Raw genomic sequence first — 22,676 nt, forward strand, 5'->3', positions numbered from 1 at the left:
ACGCGGCAGCTCGAGTTCTTACACGTACAAAAAAGTATGAGCATATAACCCCGGTTCTGTCAACCTTGCACTGGTTACCTATAAAGCATCGCATTAACTTTAAGATCTTGCTTATTACCTATAAAGCCCTACATGGTCTAGCGCCGCAGTATTTGAATGAACTTCTATTGTATTACAGACCACCACGTACATTACGCTCTAAGGGGTCCTGTCAGTTGGTAATACCTAGAATTTCAAAATCAAGTGCAGGTGGTAGATCCTTTTCTTATCTAGCGCCTAAACTTTGGAATATTCTTCCCTGCACGGTCCGGGAGGCAGACACACTCTGTCAGTTTAAATCTAGACTAAAGACTCATCTTTTTAATCTTGCATACACTACACCTCCATAATATTAATCCTCAGAGGATTTAGGCTGCATTATTTAGATCAACCGGAACCAGGAACACATCCAACAACAAATGATGTACTTGTTGCATCAAAGAGTGCAGAACAGTACTCTACTCTCAGCCAGTCTTGTCTCTTTGTTCCAAGGTTACCGCAGGATGCAGTTCATGCCCAGACCTGATGGCAGAGCTGAGAATGGGAAGCGGTGACCTGACAAGTGCTAAGAGGATAGATCTGGATAAAGGACGCGACAACTTTGTTTTTTTCTACAACATTTCAAATGCTATTAGATTGTTAATGATAATCTTTAATTTTTATATTTTTATTAAGCCTTGTTGTGCAAGCACTGATGAGCTTGTGCAGAGGCAGCAGCTTTTGCCAGAGGGGAACTGGAATCCCCTGGTTGGGCCTGGGTTCCCCTGAGGTTTTTTTTCTCGATGGGAGTTTTGGGTTCCTCACCACCGTTTGCATATTGTTTTGCACTATCTGCCTGGCCGGGGGGGCTGCTTTAGAATTCATACTTGTATTAAATGTGTCTCATGTACAGCTGCTTTGTAACAATGAAAATTGTAAAAAGCGCTATATAAATAAAGTTGAGTTGAGTTGAGTTGAGTTGAACCGCCTCGTGTTTCCACAACCCCAAAAATCTACTTCAGTTCGTGGAAATGTCTTCCACCTTAGAAATGTTGCCAAATTACGAAATAGTTTGTGTGTTGCAGACGCAGAAAAGCTTATTCATGCATTTGTGACCTCAGGGCTTGACTATTGCAATGCTCTGATTAGTGGTTGTCCTGTATCATCGATAAACAAACTACAGTTAGTTCAGAATGCAGCTGCCAGAGTTCTTACTAGGTCAAGAAAATACGATCACATAACCCCAGTTTTATCATCGATTCACTGGCTACCCATTAAGTATCGTAATGATTTTAAAATTATTTTAATTACTTACAAAGCCCTGAACGGTTTAGCACCTACTTACTTAACCGAGCTTTTATCACGTTACAACCCATCACGCTCTCTAAGATCTCAAAACTTAGGACTTTTGACAACACCTAGAATAACAAAATCCACCAAAGGGGGAAAAGCTTTCTCATACGTAGCACCTAAACTCAGTAATAGCCTTCCTGATACTATTCGAGGGTCAGACACACTCTCCCAATTTAAATCTAGATTAAAGACAAATCTTTTCAGCCAAGCTTTCACTTAATGCATAGTTAATGAACAGCAGCTACGCTAATTATTCTCTTTATTCTCTTTCCGCCTCTGCCTCGGGATGCCCACTCCCGAGGTAGGAAGAAGTTCCACCATGTCCAGACGACCGACAGATGCCCATCCCCAATTTGAGATTACGCCAGCTACAGCTGCAGACTGACTGACCATCTCAGCTCTATATAAGGCAATTCCACCACCAGCAAAGAGAAATATGACCATCGGACCATCCCAGCTCAGACCACTACATCCCCAACCAAGAGCAAAAGACGGACTATTTGTCTAATTAATGCTGAAGTTACAATATTTGGTATTAAATGCTAAACTAAAATCACATGTCAGCAGTTTGAGTGCAGCTATGGCACGTCAGAGGGGATCTGGCCCTCCCGGTTGAGCCTGGTTTCTCCCGAGGTTTTTTTCTCCATTAATCAATCATTGGAGTTTGGGTTCCTCGCCACAGCAGGGCAGTGTTGGCCTGCTCACCGGGAGACTGCATTCACTCATTTATTTATTTAATTAGAAATTAGATATTATTTATTAGAATGATCTTACTCGTTGTATAAATACCATGCACTGTGCTGTGTTTTAACTTTTCTGTTTTTCCTGTTTGCCCCTGTAAAGCTGCTTTGAAACAATACACATTGTGAAAAGCGCTATATAAATAAACTTGAATTGAATTGAACTAAGACAGCAAAATGTATTGGCAAGAAAAGTGGAAGTACCTGTCTGTACAATTGGTAAGCGGCATTACATTTCCGTCACACCCTTGCAGTATTTCACCAACCACTATGCACTGGTTATCTGGCCAATCATAGCACACCTCGCTTTTCAGCGGGATGAGCTTTGTAAAAATTCAGTTTTCAGAGCGGTGGGGCAAAGAGGAGATACAAACATGAACGATATGACCTTAATGGTGTATACACATTGCATAATTCTCAAACAAACAATAATATTCGTTTTAGCCACTTCATATGACCCCTTTAATATTTTATATGATGTTCATTAACATTAATGGTAAATTATTGTGTATGAAATGTCTTTGGTTGGTTAATTTAATATACTGTTGGGCTGCTTTGATCTACATAAAGTGTCAAATTCTCTAAAATAAAATATACTTTTTCTGGCTCTGTATTTGTTTAAAAAAGTCAGAAACGTATCTGATGTGTTCATCTGGCGTACCACGCAACAGGAGCAGCAGACGGCGCGATTAGGAAATCCACCGCGAGGCTAGGCCATTTCATATCAGTTCGCTGTGTGCTTTGAAGACAAAAGTCTTTGAATGGACCTGATTTGCAGCACCTGAATTGGGACACAGCTATAGCATCTCTGTTTGGTTTTTGGAGCAGGTTTTGACTGAATGCGTCATGTGCTGACGTCACATTGTGCATCTTCTGCAAATTATGCAGTAGATATTTATTGTTCAGTAGGTCAGTAGATCTACTGATCTACTCAACAAAATTAGACCAAAGCGTTTTAATGGTTCACATAAACCGTTATGAGAATGCAACTACTTTTCATTGACAACATATGTTCTGTTTATTTTTATGTATGTATGCCTTGCAAGGAGAAGCATTTTATAGGTATATGAGTAATTATAATAATTTCTACATTAAGAACTACTCGTAAAGAGAGGAAGAGTGTAGCCTAATATTAAGTGATTTATCTGTTTCTTGCTAAGAATTACTTACATTGATCAATTCTATCATCAATAGCCAAGAGATAAACATAAACATATGAATTAAATACTGACCACTTTTATAATTTCAAACCCATAAACATACACAAGTAAAATAAACGCAATAAGGCCATGTGACTATAATAATTTACTTGTCCTCGTTTTCAACCTTATTTTTCACAGTAATATATTTAGATGTGTTTGAATGAGCTGACATCTTCAGAAATAGGAATTTCCTTTGCCAGCTGAAGACTACAGTATATGGGCAACTATTATCTCTATCACAATGAAGCTGTTAGCCTTTATCGTTGACGATATAAGTTGAATATCTATGCCACTAGACCAGCAGAACAATGGGCCTTTAAATATGCATGTGCTAGTGTGGGTGGGTAAAGGTCCACAGAGGACCTGCACAAAAACTAGGGGAATTGCGATGAGATCTATTTACAGTGTTAGTCCTTGGTGGGAGATTATTTTATTGAAGAATTGTTTAGTATGATCAGTTTACATTTGATGTTCTTAAAGCCTCATCTGACCGGCTCTTCTTCTGGACACCTTAGACCTAATGGGAAGGAGATAGTATTGGTATGACAAGTCTGTAAAAGTTAAAGAAAGTAAAAGAAACATATATTTATTCTTCCTTTCCTGTACCTGATAGATCCAGCAAGCAAAGGATTCAAGGCATACAGCCAATCATGCATTTCATTTTCATTACTGGCTTGAAGGAGTATCCCACGATGCTCTGTGCACACGGCAAATGTGTAACAGGTCTGAAAATCATAAACAGTGATTTCCTTAAAAATATTTGAGGATGAAATTACAGTATAATATATAATATGAGCTCCAAAATTAAAAGAGGCTGCCTCACTGTCTACTTTGCATAGGCAGCTGCCTTCTAGGGCATCCTCAAGCACATACATTACAAAATATTGGTTTAAATAGAATTTGACATTGCAGTACCATGTTGTAAATATATCAGATCGATACAATGATAAGCATAGAAAATCAGAGCACAGACACAAATATTGGGTTTAATATTATCTAGTGTAATATAATTTACAATCAAGATTATTCTTGTCCTGTTCACTTTTTTACACTTCTACTGTTTATTTTTCACTGAAAAGTGTGTATGGGATGCGGTATTAAAATTTTATCACAAGCTTCAATATCTTGAGGGACAGTATCATTCATTTGCCAGTTCTCACTTTTTGGAACAGTCTTTATGTGAATTCCCATGATCCCTTAAAAGGCATTTCATAGAGCAACATTAAGTTTTGTACGTCACCTTTAGCATGGCCTGCTGGTCTTCACTGTACTCTACTTGTGCTGAGGTCAGGTTAAGGATGGCCCTTTCCACTGTGTCTCTCTCGGTGTTGTAAATGTAGACATAAGGCCGACGTACCACTACATATCTCTGAACCCAGCCATTACTCTGGGGATCCAGGAAGTGCAAATAGCCCTTCTTTGACACAATAGGACTGCAACATAAAAACAGAGCACAGGTTAGGGAAAGTATGCTTGACATCTCCGGGTCAAGGCCTGTTTACACACGAGCCTGGCTCCGCTTCGCGAGCCTCCGCTGACCACGCGCGCAACTCCCCAAACGGACGAGACGTTTATACTTGACACGTTCGCCTTTGAGATATTCTTTTAAACGACAGGGGGCGCACAAACGAAATCGTCCTGTAAATCCGCAGGAAGTAGAAGAAAAGTTGGAATTTTACCGGAATTACGTCACATCATTCAGAATGGCGACTTGCGAGCAGCTGCTCGACAAGGAAACGTAGGAGATTTTGTGTTGTTGCTACTATCAAAAAAGGGGGGAAAAGAAGATGGAATGTTCGCCCACTGCATGCCACAAAACGTGGAGATGTAGAATACATCGCTCTTGTGAAGCAAATGCGTGTGATGGACGGGAAATGCAATTCGAACTATTGTTTGTTGATTTAATACATTTTTACATCAAACTTTTTGTTCACTCTGTGCATAATGCAGACACATTTCTACATATTGTTAGTAAGGGACTGCTAAATGTACATTGCCATAGATTAACCCATTGGATGTCTTTATGTTATATAAAATGAGAAGATATAAGGACAGTTCAAAATAGCAATGTTGATAAATATTGTTCTATTCTGAATATAATATAAAACGAACACATTGATCATAAAAGATGTCTGTACAGGCGTACCTCTTCAGCCACAATCTCTTCAAAGCTTTCATGTTGACTGCGGCGCCGCGCAAACTGTTCGCTCGAGTCACAAAAAATGTTGTGCACGCTGCCACGCAAAATGAGCATGCACTCACCCAAAGTGAATTGCGCGAACACCACGATGACGTCATGTTTGGCGCGCACACTCAAGCGAACTAGTGAATGCGTCGAGTATAACCAGCCCTTCAGACTCATCCTGGGTTTGACCGGCCGTAGCCTTGATCAGCATATGCTGGCAGTGTGGGCATGCCATATCCACGAACGCTACATCAGCATGTTGGAGAACCAGACATGTGATTCAGCTATCGTGCCTGTCAGACTCGAGGATGAGCCGGCCACATCCAAGATGTACTGTATTTCGGGGAAAACTTTGAGTTTGATCACAGTAAAAGACGTATAATTAATGATGATTAACTATACCTGTTTTATACACTTTATCGGATTCGGCAGATAATAGCGACAAACTAAATTCACTCGAGTGATCCGCAGATCGTATATCAAATCTAAGAAATATTACCTTCCTGGCCTTGGAAACATAACACTCTTACTGTATGTAGTACAGTACCCCTCCAGAGATTATAATGAAATCAAGCAGTTTAAGTGACGTTAATAGGTGATAAAGAAACACAGCAACAATTCGAGCGTGCATACAAATGCAGGTTTATTGACCACACTAAAGGGAAAACAAACCGACTAACTAAGAAATAACAAACAAACATGAAACGTAAAAGCAGTAAAGAAATGGAAGAAATAGACAAAGCAAAGAGTGGCAGTATTAAAAACAACTATTCACATCTGCATGAACCATCGAGGACCGTCTCCTTAGTTAAAAGGGGTTACAGCTTAAACGCACCTATTTAGGAAATAGTTGATACTTGCATTGGTTTCCTTTTGAGTGTGCTTGGACAAGGTTTTGTGACTTGCTGGCACCGGTTAGACCCCTACAGAGAGGTCGTAGTATTTTACGACGACAAATGGTCACCTTTGATCTGGCCAAGATCCTACAAAGATTATAGCAGCGAGACATGCCTGGCGCCAAGTGCACACTTTGGGAAATTTGCTCTAGTAGACACCCTCAGCTTGCTACCGAACCACCCAGGGGAAATAACACACACCAAAATGAATCTGCTGCTCTGAGTCATACAATCCAGTTGTTTTTCCAGAGATCCATCTTCCTTTTCATACCCATATGCGCGGAGCAAAGACTGGCATGTCATGAAGTACAATGAGAGATGATAAATTCTCAAGATCAAACCCCATTTTATCAGTTCGACACAACATTGAGAGACTGACAGAAAGGGAACTGTAGCTCCCAACATGCTTTGTATCTGATTACATTGGTAGATTAAATTTACAGATTAACTGTCATTTTAAGTGTTTTTCAGAAAAAATAAAGACTTGTTTGTCTTTTTTGTTGATTTATCTTTTTGAGATTCATTAGTTATCTGGTATTATTTTTAAGTTTGGGATTTAAAGTTGTTACTGTTTTAAAAAGAGCGGTGCTTGTGTCTAGGCTTACAGAAAGTAGCGCACTGGACTGTGGTAGCCATCATGGCGGCGTACCAATCCAAGACATCTGCAGAGCTACGCCCAACACCTTTGCAAGGTTTTACAACCTCCGCTTAGAACCAGTGTCAGCCCGCAGCAACATGTAGGACCGGCAGCCGAAAGGGTGTATGCCTGCGAAAGCACCTTTTCATAGGTGGGTCAGTGTGCTACTTAGCCTCCATTTTTTCCCCCACGGGGTGAAGAACAGGCATTCCATCCAAAACTAGCACCCCCTGCGTGCGGGCTGGGCAGAGCAGCCCTGCCCCTTAGGCCGGGTATCTTCTGAGTTACCTGACTTAGTGCTACCGGACGTTGTAACTCCCCCACTCGGGCGGTTCCGTCTGATCTATCTTCATGATTGGTTCCCACCTTGGTAACCCATGACCTTCCCTAGGTGTACCTACATCTTGCGGTTAACTACTTCAGTCTGCAAATCTTTCCCATGAGCTCTCCCCTGACGGTGAGACCATGCAGGTGTCTCCACTAGAACTCCTCTTGTTGGTAGGAAGTGGTCTCTGTAGTGCGTTCCCTATTCAAGGAGTGCACTTACCCAGTGGCCTTAAGCCACAGGGCAACTTCTCGCTGTTAGAGAAACTAAGGCCGCCGCCCGTGAGGACCGAAGGTAGAGACTTCCCACCTTTTCTAAAACCTCTGGGACCCTGTGCCTACCTTTCCACTGGAAGATTATGATTTTGAGAAAGCGGTCACGTCTGACACGCCTAGGCCAGTCACCGTCGCTTCGCTAGAGATTGTGATATGGCACAGGGTTGAGGTATTTTTCAAAAGGAACCCCATCTGTTGGTTCGACACAACGTCTCTTTCCTTCATCGAGGAACTGAGGTTACATCCATAACCAAGACGATTGTGTGTGAGTGTGTAAACACTTCTATGAAAAATCCATCGAAGTCCCTTTTGTAAAAGTCTCCTGTTCAATCTGCTTATTTTATTATCCAACGTTGGTCCAATATTAAAAGGCAAAACTAGCACTTATATTATTAGTGTTGATTAATATAATCGGTTTGAAGCCATTAGGTCTGGTGTCATTTCCCACGCCATGGTAGGAAAAAAAATGTGATTTCTAACAAAGATTGACCTTTGCACATGCACTAACATTCATCCGTTACACGTCGATGGATCCACATGTTTTTTACTTATAAAGTGAAGTTGACGCCCTTTGTTACTGTTTATTGATCAAAGCCAAAGTTTTTGAATACACATGCACTGAGAGGGGCACCGACCAATCACAACAGCCTAAGAAGCAGAAGCTCGCTGATATGGTATGGGTGGGATATCTTCACAAACTCACTCTTAGCAGGGAACCAATCAAGACCGACCGGGTCAGCTTTACCACGGCAGTATGCGTGTTCACAAGATAGTCGAGTTCTGGCTGAAGGCTGTCCTTTACCCCGACGTTTGACGTAAACCACATTTGTAGAGTATGTTCGGTGAGTAAGCAAAAGTAAACGTCGGTCACAAATTTAAAACAAAAAATGAGAAAAACTTCAGATTAACATTTTAGTGTCAACCTAGGGCCATTTATAAAGCATGTGTACACACGGATAAGGTCGTAGAGTGTGCATACCCAAAAGTCCACGGGATGACGTTCAGTCTTTGACTTGGAAAATAGTCTGAGCAGACGTACAACTTTTGCTTGTCTGAGTGCTTCAAGTTTTCTGGAAATATAAACCATTCTTGCTGCCCGTATATAATTTGGATGTTGACATATGCTCTTTTATATTGTACAGTTGAAAGAAAAAGTATGTGAACCCTTTGGGCTTACTTGGATTTCTTCATAAATTGGTCATAAAATGTGTTCTGATCTTCATCTAAGTCACAACAATAGAGAAACACAGTCTGCTTAAACTAATACCGCACAAACATTATAAGTTTTCATGTTTTTATTGAACACAACATGTAAACATTCATAGTGCAGGGTGGAAAAAGTATGTGAACCTTTTGGTTTAATAACTGGTTGACCCTCCTTTGGCAGCAATAACCTCAACCAAACGTTACCTATAGTTGCAGATCAGACCTGCACAACGGTCAGGAGAAATTTTGGACCATTCCTCTTTACAAAAGTGTTTCAGTTCAGCAATATTCTTGGGATGTCTGGTGTGAATCGCTCTCTTGAGGTCATGCCACAGCATCTCAATCGGGTTGAGGTCAGGACTCTGACTGGGCCACTCCAGAAGGCGTATTTTCTTCTGTTGAAGCAATTCTGTTGTTGATTTACTTCTATGCTTTGGGTCGTTGTCCTGTTGCATCGTCCATCCTCTGTTAAGCTTCAGTTGGCGGACAGATGGTCATAAGTTTTCCTGCAAAATGTCTTGATAAACTTTGGAATTCATTTATCCATCGATGACAGTAATCCGTCCAGGGCCTGAGGCAGCAAAGCAGCCCCAAACCATGATGCTCCCTCCACCATATTTCACAGTTGGGATGAGGTTTTGATGTTGGTGTGCTCTGCCTTTTGTTCTCCACACATAGCGTTGTGTGTTCTTTCCAAACAACTCAATTTTGGTTTCATTTGTCCACAGAATGTTTTGCCAGTAGTGCTGTGGAACATCCAGGTGCTCTTTTGCAAACTTCAAACGTGCTGCAATGTTTTTTTTGGACAGCAGTGGCTTCCTCCGTGGTGTCCTCCCATGAAGTCCATTCTTGTTTAATGTTTTCCTTATTGTAGATTTGTCAACAAAAATGTTAGCATGTGCCAGAGATTTCTGTAAATGTTTAGCTGACACTCTAGGATTCTTCTTCACCTCATTGAGCATTCTGCGCTGTGCTCTTGCAGTCATCTTTACAGGACGACCACACCTAGGGAGTGTAGCAACAGTGCTGAACACTCTCCATTTGTAGACAATCTGTCTTACCGTGGACACATGGACATCAAGGCTTTTAGATATACTTTTGTAGCCCTTTCCAGCTTTATGTAAGTCAACAATTCTTGATCGTAGGTCTTCTGAGAGCTCTTTTGTGCGAGGCATGGTTCACATCAGACAACACTTCTTCAGAACAGCAAACTCAAAACTGGTGTGTGTTTTTTATTGGACAGGCCAGCTTTAATCAACACATCCAATATCATCACATTGATTGGACCCCAGGTTGGCTGACTCCTGGCTCCAATTAGCTCTTAGAGAAGTCATTAGCCTAGGGTTTCACATACTTTTTCCACCCTGCACTATGAATGTTTACATGATGTGTTCAATAAAGACATGAAAACGTATAATGTTTGTGCGGTATTAGTTTAAGCAGACTGTGTTTCTCTATTGTTGTGACTTAGATGAAGATCAAAACACATTTTATGACCAATTATGGAGAAATCCAAGTAACCCCAAAGGGTTCACATACTTTTTCTTTCAACTGTATATCCATGACAATTAGACATTGAGATCTGTAACTGTTCAGCTGTGCGAAATTTCAAGATCTATTTAAAGATTTCACATCTGAAAAACACATGTACAAGTTTGTTTAAATGTTCGCCGGTTCCCGCCTCCTTCCTTCCCAACGACTTCGAACTTGCTACAGTCATATTTGCTTTTAAAGAGGATTCAGTACATGAAGAGGCTGCATAAGGATGTACTTTGATGTCATGAGAGCAATTTAGGACCCGAGTGTAATTTTGTAATTTCTCTGTTCATTTTTATTAAAACTGTACCGTTTTTCTTTACAGTGAATTAGATATATCAAAATATCTCATCCATCCTTACATGCAATACAAAAACATCAGCAATCATATGTGTATTACATCAGAGTATAATTTTCTATTGATAATGAGAAATTACTTAATAAATAAAGTGTAAATAAAGTTCATGAATAGAGAAATTACTAAAAAGAGACATAAATGCAGAAACGAAGTAATAAAGTAATAAATAATACATTTTTATGTGCAGCTATTCCAACCCAAATCAGCTCCGTGCAGGGTTCGAACCGGTAATCAGTCTAACTTTTTACAGGACCGACGCCCTACAGGTGTCCTATAAACCATTACGTCTCTATAGCACTGATGGTGAGTGAGAACATTAGATTGTTTTTAATCATCTGTCTTATTTCTGTTGTTTCATTCATTTAATGATTAATTTATTTGTTTATTGGTACATTTATCTGTTTATTAATTTAAATTTATTGGGAAGGTTTCCCGGACAAAGCTTAAACCTAGTCCCAGACTTAAACCTAGTCCCCCCAATTTTAAGGAAAGAGGTATCTTAATCAAAAACAACATGCACGGACATATCGTATAAAATATATAAAGTGTGATTGTTTTGTCTCAAGATGCCCCACTAAAGTTTTTTGTAAAGTTTTTATTTGTAAACGACTAAATATTCTAATTAAATGGTCTAGTCCTGGTTTAAAATAATCCCTGTCCGGGAAACCACCCCAAAGTAATTTTCAGCTCATCAGTAAATCCACGGTATGCAGAGCAGAAAGTGTGCCTTACTCTCAAGTGCTTTCTGCCAGCATGTTGCTATTTTTTCTACGTTGCCATGGTGAATCGTAATATCGGAGTACAATTGATGATGGCTTTTTATAGTCGTGGTTCACAAGCTTAACCCAGGGTAAGCCTACCCATAGTTAATTGAACTAACTCAAATCAGCTGTTCTGAAACCAACAACTCAAAGTTTCTAATTTCTAAGTAAACCAACTCTGAGTTCAAGGTTTAACCTAGAGTTGGTTAAACATCCTTCTTGAAAAGGGCCCCAGATGTCGTCTTTGTCCCCGCCCTCTTATTTCCTCATTTTTGATTGTTAATTATTTCATGCTGCACATCTTTTCCTCTCTTGGTTGGTTCCCTATTTAATGCCCTTGTGTTTAATGTCCTGTGCTGATTCGTTTTGCTATGTACTCCATGGATGACGGTTCGTAATTTCTTGCATTAATTGAATATATCCTTGTCGAGCCAAGTCAATTAAGTTCATGTTAAGTGTTGTTTTAGTCTAGTCTAGTCTAGTCTAGTCAGTTTATTATTTCCTGTCAAGTCGTTTTTTAATTACCATCCCCTGTTTTTGGTTGGTTTACCACTTTGTGGGTTTTTGCTTTGTGTTTGTTTATTCAAGTTATTGTTTTCCATCTACCGCTGACTGCAATTGGGTTCATTCTCAAGTGGTTTTCCTGACAACAGCACTTTCCACTTTAAGATTATTTTATGTTCAATAAATGCCCTTCAGGGACAAATGCACTTCAATTCAGTTTCGTCTATGTCCTTATTAATCCCGCCACAGATGGTTTCTACTTATCATTTTATAAATTACAACAGCACTTTCCACTTTAAGATTATTTTATGTTCAATAAATACCCTTCAGGGACAAATCTACTGCAATTCAGTTTCGTCTATGTCCTTATTAATCCCGCCACAGATGGTTTCTACTTATCATTTTATAAATTACAACAGCACTTTCCACTTTAAGATTATTTTATGTTCAATAAATACCCTTCAGGGACAAATCTACTGCAATTCAGTTTCGTCTATGTCCTTATTAATCCCGCCACAGACGGTTTCTACTTATCATTTTATAAATGAGGCACCTGGTTACTACACAAGCCGTAATGATCACAGTTGAGTCCAACTGCATTTAATTTCAGCAAAATAATTGTGATTTTCAGTTTTGGTTTCTTTGTTTTTCCTGTTGAAAGCAGCTATTTTGCTGAATGGTAAAAATTGCATTTTATAACAGCTAAGCTTTGTCATGCCTAACAAGGTTCCTTCGTAGTTATACAATGCACTGTAAAACCCTGCTTCTTGGGACGTATTGCTTTATTATTCAATTTAACTCTGATATTTTGGAAGGTAACATGCTATTTCATGCATTCTGATTTCTTTACACGGTTAAAAGTGCTGGCTTCTCAAGCTCGCAAGCAGGATGTCAGACACTGTAATATTCTCTGGCCCCCTCACTGCTTAATGTGGTGATGAGATTTATAGCAGATTATCATCACAAAATAGCTGGTTGTCTGAGTGGTGCCTGCAGAATAATATAGATTTTATAAATAACTGGAAGAGTTTTGAGGGCAGACCTGACCTGTTGAGACGAGATGGTCTCCATCCCTCCTGGGATGGGTTGTCCCTCCTCTCTAGGGCACCACACAGATTTTATTAAAGAATTTAGTGGGTTTTTATCAGAACTAGTACTGGCCGCAGATAGAGTCCTTGTCGTTGGTGACTTAAGCATCCATGTAGATAATGATACAGATGCCTTGGGAATGGCGTTCAAAGACACTCTTAACTCCATGGGCGTTAGTGAACATGAGTCAGGACCCACTCACCTTCCTGATCATACTTTAGATTTAAGACAATTTTACGGTATAAATGTGGACAATGTTAAAATGCTTCAGCAGAGTGAAGACATTTCGGATCATTATCTGATATTTTGTTTGCTTCACTGGCCTACGGCTGCAAATCAAACTCCATGTTACAAATATGGTAGAAAAAATACTTCAACTACCAAAGATGCGTTTCTCGATAATCTGCCTGAATTTTGTCTCAATTCTCTAGCATGCCTAAAAACGTTGAAGATCTTGACATTACTATTGAAAATTTTATCTCCACCTTTTCAGAAACATTATACACAGTTGCTCCTCTGAGTTTTAAAGAAGATTAAAAATGGCAGCCCAACACCGTGGTATACTGAACACACTCAGGCTATAAAGAAAGCGACCCGGAAAATGGAGTGGAACTTTAAGAAAACTAAATTAGAGGTATTTCGTACAGCATGGAAGGAAGGTACTCTAAAATACAGGAATGCCATAAAAACGTCTAGATCCGCCTACTTTTCATCACTAATAGATGAAAACCTTCCCAACCCTAGGTTTTTATTTAACACAGTGGCTAAATTAACAAAAAAGAATTTGTCAGCGACTTCAGATTCTGATTATCAGCATAACAGTGATGAATTTATGAACTACTTCACTAGTAAAATCCGAGATATAAGAGAAAAAATTATAACAATTGCAACCAGAAGTGAAACTCGCTGAACAAACTAGATCACGATGAACTGTCTTAAACGATAAGATCATCTAAATCAACAACATGTATGCTAGAACCTATACCTAAAAACTACTGAAAGAAATGCTCCCTGAAATTATAGATCCTCTTATTAGTATTATTAACTCATCTCTGACATTAGGACATGTGCCTAAAGTATTAAAGGTGGCCGTTATAAGGCCCCTTGTCAAAAAACCCAAACTCGACCCTAGAGAACTAGGGAATTACAGGCCTATATCGAATTTACCTTTTATATCTATAGTTCTAGAAAAAGTAGTTTCAACTCAATTATAATCCTTCCTCCAAAGATATGACATTATTGAAGAATTCCAGTCTGGACTTCGAGCATGTCACAGTACAGAGACTGCTTTGATCAGAGTTACAAATGATCTATTTTTGCGTCTGACTGTGGCTGTATTTCGTTATTGATGCTGTTAGACCTTAGTGCTGCATTTGACACCATTGACCACAGCGTACTCCTACATAGACTCAAAAATTAAGTTGGCATTAACGGAATAGCATTGAAATGGTTTAAGTCTTATTTATCTGAACGTTTTCAATTTGTAGCAATAAACAATGGGGCAATGTCCCGCAAATCGCAAGTCAAGTACGGTGTACCTCAGGGCTCAGTCTTAGGGCCTCTTCTCTTCACATTATATATGCTATCTCTGGGAGATATAATAAAGCGACGCAGAATTAGCTTTCACTGTTATGCTGATGATACTCAACTTTATATTTCCTCGAAGCCTCATGAAACACAGCAGTTCCATCGAATAATGGAATGCAGAGTGGATTTAAAAAACGGGACGTGTAACAATTTTTTATTACAGAACTAAGGCAAAACAGAAGTGTTTCGTATTGTACCGAAAACCGCCATACGTAATAACCAAGAAAACTGCTTAACTATTAACGGATGCTCCATAAAATCCTCATCATCAGCTAAGCATCTTGGCGTTGTAATTGATAGTAATCTGTCATTTGAGAGCCATGTCGCCAACACCTTTAAAATTGCATTTTTCCATTTTAAGAATATACCTAAACTACGTCATATGCTGTCAGATGCAGAGAAATTAATTCATGCCTTCATGACATCAAGACTAGATTACTGTAATGCACTTTTAGGTGGTTGCCCTGCAGGCCTATTACAAAAACTCCAACTGGTTCAAAACATGGCAGCTCAAGTTCTTACACGTACAAAAAAGTATGAGCATATAACCCCGGTTCTGTCAACCATACACTTGTTACCTAAAAAGCATCTCATTAAGTTTAAGATCTCGCTTATTACCTTTAAAGCCCTACATGGTCTAGCGCCGCAATATTTGAATGAAATTCTATTGTATTACAGTCCTCCACGTGCATTACGCTCTCAGGCGTCCTGTCAGTTGGTAATACTTAGAATTTCAAAAGGTTTCTTTGAATTTTAATGTGCTTTGTTAGAGATTGCTTGATGTGCCCTGCGTCTTTTAACGTAAAATTTGACCTCGTGTCATTTGACCTCTAGTCATTTGTATTAATTGCGGAAGTTGTCTGTAATCTTAAGCCTGTGCAAATAAGGATATTTGTGATTGTGTGGGCTCATATATAATTTTTAAGGTCTTATCCACCGTTTACGAATAACGGAGGCTGTTTCGAAGTGTTTTTTTGTATTATTTCGGATGCTGGGTGATATCCATAAATTATCAGGAGTCTCCCACTCTTAACATTTGAGATCCCTGATCGCGGTGATCTTTGTCCGATTCGGGATCAATGGTCTCAAATGCTGGCAGGTATGTCATAATATATCATTAAACGCAATACAAGTATAAGATATACAAACTACACGCAAAGCCCTGCAATCATATCCTGGAAATAAGTCAGTCAATTTGAGTAGAATCATCCCGTGCGAATACGTCATAGAAATACTGATGTGTGGAGGTCATTTATAAATCACAGGAGGTCTACAGATAATACTAATGCCATGCAAAAACTGTGAATGGTGCTAATGTGTAACCAAAGCACGGGAGAATCCTTGCCTCTGACAGAGGTTGAGAGGATGTTCCGAAACTTGGGTGGGCGTCTGGCGAATTGGATTGCGTAGCCGAGATGGATCATATCCCGTAGCCACTGTGATATTTGGGAAGCTCCGCCAGGCTCTCAGGGACGGAGACAGGGGGCTAGGGTACAAACTGCTTCATAGACCCTGATAGTTGACTTTCTCCTGCACGGTCACCTCTGTCACCTTGGTACCATGTGTCCAGCCGCGAGCTTTGGGGAAGGGGCGTTGCGGTGCACTGCAGTCCAATCCTCACAGCACACCGGGAAAGCATGGCTGACATATTGACGTCCGCCTCTTCCTGGGCTCGACCCCCCCGTGGAGGATATCAGAGGAATCATCGGGGTCGGATGCAAGTAGGTCATCCTCCAATGCTGCGAGGAGCATCTAATCATCATCATCACGCACCGTTTCCGAATATGGAGCTGAGGAACAAGACGGGGATACCTCCTTCTTGGGAACGGTCAGACGAGTGAGACAGGGTGTGAGCGGTTCGCTAGCGCTTGGCAAATATATTTACGCTCAAAGTAATCCCGGTATCACTCGCACTGCTCACCATACCGGACGGAAGGGCCGTAGCCACTGCTGTCATGGAACCGGAAGCAGACGAGATGGTGGCTGGATTCCGAAAGAACACAGCCACCCATGACCGCAATGTCTGGATCACCATGCGTGATCTCTTGTTGGCTCTTTTAGACCGAGACACCAGGTAGAAGTTGATGCAGGAAGGGACAGTCCGCTGCACCACGTCATAAGATTCCAGCAGTAATTCGGCTTTTAGTTCGAGTTTTTTTGTCTCAAAGTCTAACATAAGGCTCCGAAGAACAAAAGGTGCATGAATGCAGCATGCCATCTCCCTTTTATACCCATACCCGTATATCCGTGGGTGGAGTCAGGCATGCAAATTTCATTTGACAATTTCATTCGCCATTTCTAAACTACTCAGAAGTTGACATGTTCTCAAGACGAACCACAACTGTCGGTTCGACACAACATCGAGAGACCGACAGAAAGGGAACATGTTTTTGATACTGACTAAAACTATTAACAGTATTGCATAGGTCAGAATCGTCACCTGATATGAATTTCATGAATGTCTGGAACAAAGGTGTGGGTTCTTGGTCTGGACTTTGGAGGAGACTTCTTGCCATCCGTTTCAGAATCAGGGTTGGGACTGACAGCACATGATCGAGATGTTGGAGGTCTATTACACAAGAGTAGTTAGTTTAACCATTGTAACCTTAAACAGTTTTCAAAAAGCTTGCTTAAAAACAGCATTTAATTTCGCAAATGCTTATGGTTGGTGCTAGTGCTGCAGAAATGAGTTTGATTTATTCTTTTATAAACAGATAGCACACACTTAGTACTGACCTGAGTTCAGTGTTGCTGCTCTCAGCACCCAGTGAGGCAGAGTCTTTCAGAAGAGTTAATGACATCTCACTTAACTAAAACACACCACAATAGGTCGTTACACACATACAACAATAGATACCCCAGACTGACAAGTGACTCACAAAAAATAAAAACCTTTTGTGTTGCTGATGCACAATTCTGTTTAAGTGTAAACAGCTGTAAAAAACTGTATGTACAATGTATGTGCCAATAATATCTGTCTGGAAAAAAACTGAGAAAATTTTAAAATAATTTATTGTACAACATTCTTTTTATCATCTTCACCTTGCTCTCGCTGACGCTAACAAAAACATGGCTGTAATCACTGTTGAAGGTGTGGTTAAATAATCGCAGACACTGTTGGAGCAAGAAGAGGACAACATAAAAAGTCATTTTTGGAGTCATAAAAAAAAGGAACTGAAATAATTAATTTGAATCTACTCTTGTTTTAAATTTCACAAGGCAAAGTCCAAAAGGGATAGTTCACCCCAAAATACAAATTCTGTTATCATTTGTTATATCTTTTGTGAAACCCAAGATAACATATGTTGAGGAATGTGGTTTTCTGCCCATACTGTCAATGGGGTCCAAGCTTGTATGGTTACCAATTTTCTTCAAAATATCTTCGTTGTTGTTGCGAAGAAAATAGAAAGGCTTACAGGTTTGGAATGACATGAGGGTGGGTAAATTATAAAAGATTTTTCATTTTTGGGCTAACTATCCCTTTAAGTATTGCTCCTTGTATTCACTTTTGGGAATCGCAGTCATTACGCTTTTTTAATAGTTTTATTTATTTAAAATATTTCCTCTTTTGGTAAGCCTTCATTTAGTTTCATATTCACCCTGGCAGTTAGCTCCCTTTGCCTCTCATTGGGATTGTCAGGACCCGGCCCTGGGTTGTGATCCAGACCCAGGTGGGTGGAGGGGGAAGAGGACTCACTTACATCCTCACTCCCGCAGGATAGCAGTGACTCCTGGCTCAGCAGAAAGGTGGACTCCAGCTTCTCTCTGAGGAGAAGGTAGTGCCTGGTTTTCTCCACCTAACATACCACAGAGGGCAATATGTTAGATCTTCGAGAAGATTCTCAACCAGCAGCACAGCCTAGACACTGTATTGTTCATGTCTGATACGAAAGAAAATGAATGACTGTTCTCACCTCCTGCACAAGGCTCAGTTTCTCCAACTTCCAATGATGTTGCAGGATGAGGCTGTCACTACGGGGCCTCCAACCTGCCAGGTTCTCCTCCCCTTGCACATATGCCACTGACGTGTCCAGCACCCTTCTATGTCGTCTCTGCAACCCTGCACATTCAGATATTATTTCAAATGTGTTTAAAATCTAAACTGCCCAATACAACAAAGTTGCAAGTGATTTCCAACCTGGCCTGCCAGCATCAGCCATGTGGCACAGACTAAGCTCATATAAACTGGTCACACGGTTTCTTGCCGGGAAAAAGAGAAAAACAACAAAAAAAGCATTACATCTTGAAGGTTCAAGTCACTTGTGCAGTAATGTAAAGAAACAATACCCTTCAAATGGCCTCAAACTGCCACTGCTGAAGAGGTTTCTGATGGAGCTAGATGCAGAGAGCTTGGCGTCTCGTGAGTAGAACAACATGCACATGTCTTTAGTTATCACTGTGGGCTGTGTGCAGTTCTCCATCTGGGATATATAAACCATTGTAAGCTTTTCCAATAGTATGTGTTGAAATAACTATGGTTTGATAAATAAAAAGTAACATCATAACAGCCAAAAAGCTGTTTCTCCTTTTCACATATGCAGTGGATAAGGCTGTTATAAAACCCTCTGTCTACCTACTTCAAACTAAACCAACTACACCTGCAAATCTCCCAAAAAATTAGTCTTTCTCCTCCAATGTAAATTAATTGACTGAATGGTCATGATTACCTCCAGGTAGGCTGACAGAGTCATGTAGATTTTCTCTCCATAAGGAGTGACACGGTTAAGCAGAAAAGAGTTGTGCATGGAAGAGTCCCAAGCTGCCTCAAAATGGTAGAAAGTTCTATAGGGTAGAAGATTTTCTTCAGTAACTACATTTTGTAATGAAGACCAAGGTGAATTCTCAGGAAGAGAATTAACAGGAAGAGAAACTCTATAAGACTTCAATAGATACAGCAGTGGCCAAAAATGATTTCTTACTTCTTTCTTACATGTAAATAAAACATAAGAAGAAGTCTAAACTTAAGCTTAGCTTCAAGAAGGAGGCTTGGCAAAAAGTTACACAGAACACACGATAAAGCTTATATAATGTATAGTTAATGTATGCAAACGTTCTTTTGAGTTTTTTGTACAGTAAATTTCAATAAAACCCATATTTAATAGTAGTTTGTAGCTTGCCTTCTTGCCAAATAATTTTGTTCAATAAATACCATAGAAGTAGCTGTTTTGTTTTGTTATATTTTACAATACACCTCTGATATTCTGATGGTTTAATCTACACTGAGCGACAAAAGCAAATACTGTACAAATATGTCCCAGGACATAACTTTTGGTCACTGCTGCATAAGCTAATAATGCATTATGTAAATTTGACCATGTTTATACTGATAAAATGGATCATATTAAAAAGTTAAAACTTAGAACATAAGTGTTTAAAGAAGAACAGAGACTATTTAAATGCATGCAACACTTTAGCATTGGTATATTAATACCACTCCCAGTGATAAAACAATGATGTTATAACAAAAACAAAAAGGAATTCATGAAGCTACAAGACATGACAATTAGCAGAGCATTACTAGATAATTAAACTGGTACAAGGTAAAATTATGATCAATTCCCAAGGAAATGCTTCAGGTGAAAAGGGAAGAATCAATGATATAATCTCAAAACAGCTGAGATGCATAAACTGTGTTTATTATTCAAGCATATGTCCTATAAGCTCTCTTGTGTTCTGTTATGGTATTCTGTTACATACTGTACAATTAACGCAAAGTACAAGGGAACTATAACTGTATTGCATTCAACCAACATACAAGAAAATAATATCGGCAGCATTTTAATTATAAATTATAGTCACGTTGCTGAACTTTTTGTCTACCTCCCTTCATCTGTTAGGGTTTAGGGTTAGGGTTACAGGCAATTACTCAATCACACACTTTATCATTGCCGGAATTCAGTCTTTCATTCTCACGTTAAAAAAGAAATCAACGCAAACTTCAAGATCGGCCCCTTTGCCTTTCCCCCTTCAATGTCTTTCACATAAACCCCATCGGCGTAGCATCCAGAAAAATTTCAGATAAAAATATCTAATTTTCAAGCTCTCGTCCCCACATAATTTCACGGTTATGAGTGTATCCTTTGTTCCCTGATGCAGGGAATGAGACTTTGTGTTGAGAGACAAACTGGGGTTTGATCTTGAGAACCTATCATCTCCGAGGGGAATTTAAAACGCCCTAACCTGCCGGATCTACGGCGTGGAGCAGCGGATCGTCACTATCCTGCAGCGACCTTCCCCTGGGGGAACCTTCCCTCCAGGGTCCCCCCCGAGAGATGTGGTTAGCTCTGCCAGCAAACGAACCACCCCCCATGGGAATGGTGAAGCAGACCGTCCCCTCGGTCCCCCTGTCTCAGCTGGGAGCCTGGAAGCTTGGCAAGAGCTGCACACAATCTCTCGTGGTTACTGAGGAGAGTCCATCTTGGCTAATCAATCCAGTTCACCCGAAACTGCTCCAACACTGGCTACAGAGTCGAGTTCCGAGGGGGAGCGTGGTACACCTGCAGCAGACGCATGGTGATTATGCCCCTCTGCCGACACACCCTAACCCCCTGGTCTTCCATGACCTTATTCCAGACTAGGGTCCCTCTTGGGCAGGTTACGAGGCACGTCGTAGTGAGGACAGATGCCTCCCTGCAGGGGTGGGGTGCAGTGTGAAACGGGCACGCAATAGCGCGGCGTTAGACGGGCCCCCGCCCGTCCTGTTCGCCTCCAAAGACACCACCCATTGACCGCTTTGGGACTCTATGTCTGAGGCCCCCCTTGGCATGCCCTTGCGCAGAGCTGGCTGCGGGACAAGAAGAAGTACGCCTTCCCCCAAATGAGCCTGGCACCTCTTCTCGTCCTGGTGTCTCTCTCAACGAGAAGACCAATGGAGGTGCTTGATCGGGATCATGTTGTCCTTTTTACAAAAGAGACTGGAGACTAACATCTGCCCCTCCACACTGAAGGTGTAAGTAGCCGCTATCGGCACTCGTCACGACTCAGTTGATGGAAAGTCTCTAGGGCAGCACAACCTGATCACCAGGTTCCTAAGGGGCGTGAGAAGGCGGAATCTGCCTCATCTCCGCTTAATACCCTCTTGGGACCTTAATGTGGTCCTGGTGGGCCTCTCTGGGCCCTTCTTCGAGCCCCTCGGAGGTTCCGATCTTCTTCACCTTTCGAGTAAGACGGCCCTCCTGATGGCGCTCGCCTCCTTCAAGAGGGTAGGGGACCTACAAGCATTCTCAGTGTCCCCGGATTGCCTTGAATTCGGCCCTGGCTACTCTCACGTTATTCTGAGACCCAGGCCCGGATATGTGCCCCAAGTTCCGACGACTCCTTTTCGGGACCAAGTGGTGAAATTGCAGGCGCTCCCCATTGGGGAAGAAGACCCAAACCCATCCATGTTGTGTCCAGTACGCGCACGTGCCTCGACTTGGACCGCACTCGGAGCTCTGACCAGCTCTTTGTCTGTTTCGGAGGACAGCAGAAGGGCAGGGCTGTCTCCAGACCGCACTGGATCATGGATGCCGTTATGGCGGCATACCGATCACAAGATCTCCCGTGCCTATTAGCAGTCCAGGCTCACTCAACACAGGGTATAGCCACCTCCTGGGCACTGGCCAGAGGCGCCTCTCTGAAAGACATTTGCAGAGATGCGGGTTGGGCTACCCCCAACACCTTCGCAAGGTTTTATAACCTTCGCGTGAACCTGGTGTCAGCCCACGTCCTGCTTGGCAACATGTAGGACTGGCATCCGGCGGGGCGTCTGTCTGCAAAAGCACCTTCCCACCCTCCAGCAGGTTGGGTCAGTGTGCTATCTGCCTCCCTTCTTAACCAACACGTGTTTATGAACAGGCATCCCATCCATCACTAAGCAAGCACCCCCTGGGAGTTGGCTGGGCAGAGCAGCCTTCCCCCTTAGGCCGGGAGAACATATGAACCATCACAGATAGCTCTAACCGGACAAATTGCTACCGGACGTCAGTAACACCCCTTCGGTGGGCTGTTCCGTTTGATGTATCC

At 41.2% G+C, this 22,676-nt stretch overlaps 1 protein-coding gene across 1 annotated transcript in view; it reads right to left on the reverse strand.

The window, feature by feature from the left end:
* Nucleotides 1-3,173: 3,173 nt before the first annotated feature.
* Nucleotides 3,174-22,676, reverse strand: part of kif1aa (kinesin family member 1Aa) — a 211,055-nt gene continuing 191,552 nt past the window's right edge. The window contains exons 37-47 of the mRNA XM_056751227.1: nucleotides 19,340-19,454; nucleotides 18,960-19,093; nucleotides 18,811-18,872; nucleotides 18,587-18,732; nucleotides 18,272-18,469; nucleotides 17,715-17,786; nucleotides 17,409-17,482; nucleotides 17,113-17,241; nucleotides 4,554-4,746; nucleotides 3,920-4,038; nucleotides 3,174-3,830 (exon numbers count right to left, since the gene is read on the reverse strand). Coding sequence (XP_056607205.1) covers nucleotides 3,788-3,830; nucleotides 3,920-4,038; nucleotides 4,554-4,746; nucleotides 17,113-17,241; nucleotides 17,409-17,482; nucleotides 17,715-17,786; nucleotides 18,272-18,469; nucleotides 18,587-18,732; nucleotides 18,811-18,872; nucleotides 18,960-19,093; nucleotides 19,340-19,454 — 1,285 coding nt within the window. The 3' untranslated portion in view covers nucleotides 3,174-3,787. The remainder of the gene's footprint in view (nucleotides 3,831-3,919; nucleotides 4,039-4,553; nucleotides 4,747-17,112; nucleotides 17,242-17,408; nucleotides 17,483-17,714; nucleotides 17,787-18,271; nucleotides 18,470-18,586; nucleotides 18,733-18,810; nucleotides 18,873-18,959; nucleotides 19,094-19,339; nucleotides 19,455-22,676) is intronic.

This window comes from Triplophysa dalaica, chromosome 6 (assembly GCF_015846415.1).
Source record: "Triplophysa dalaica isolate WHDGS20190420 chromosome 6, ASM1584641v1, whole genome shotgun sequence".
In the NCBI taxonomy this organism is placed as follows: Eukaryota; Metazoa; Chordata; class Actinopteri; order Cypriniformes; family Nemacheilidae; genus Triplophysa; species Triplophysa dalaica.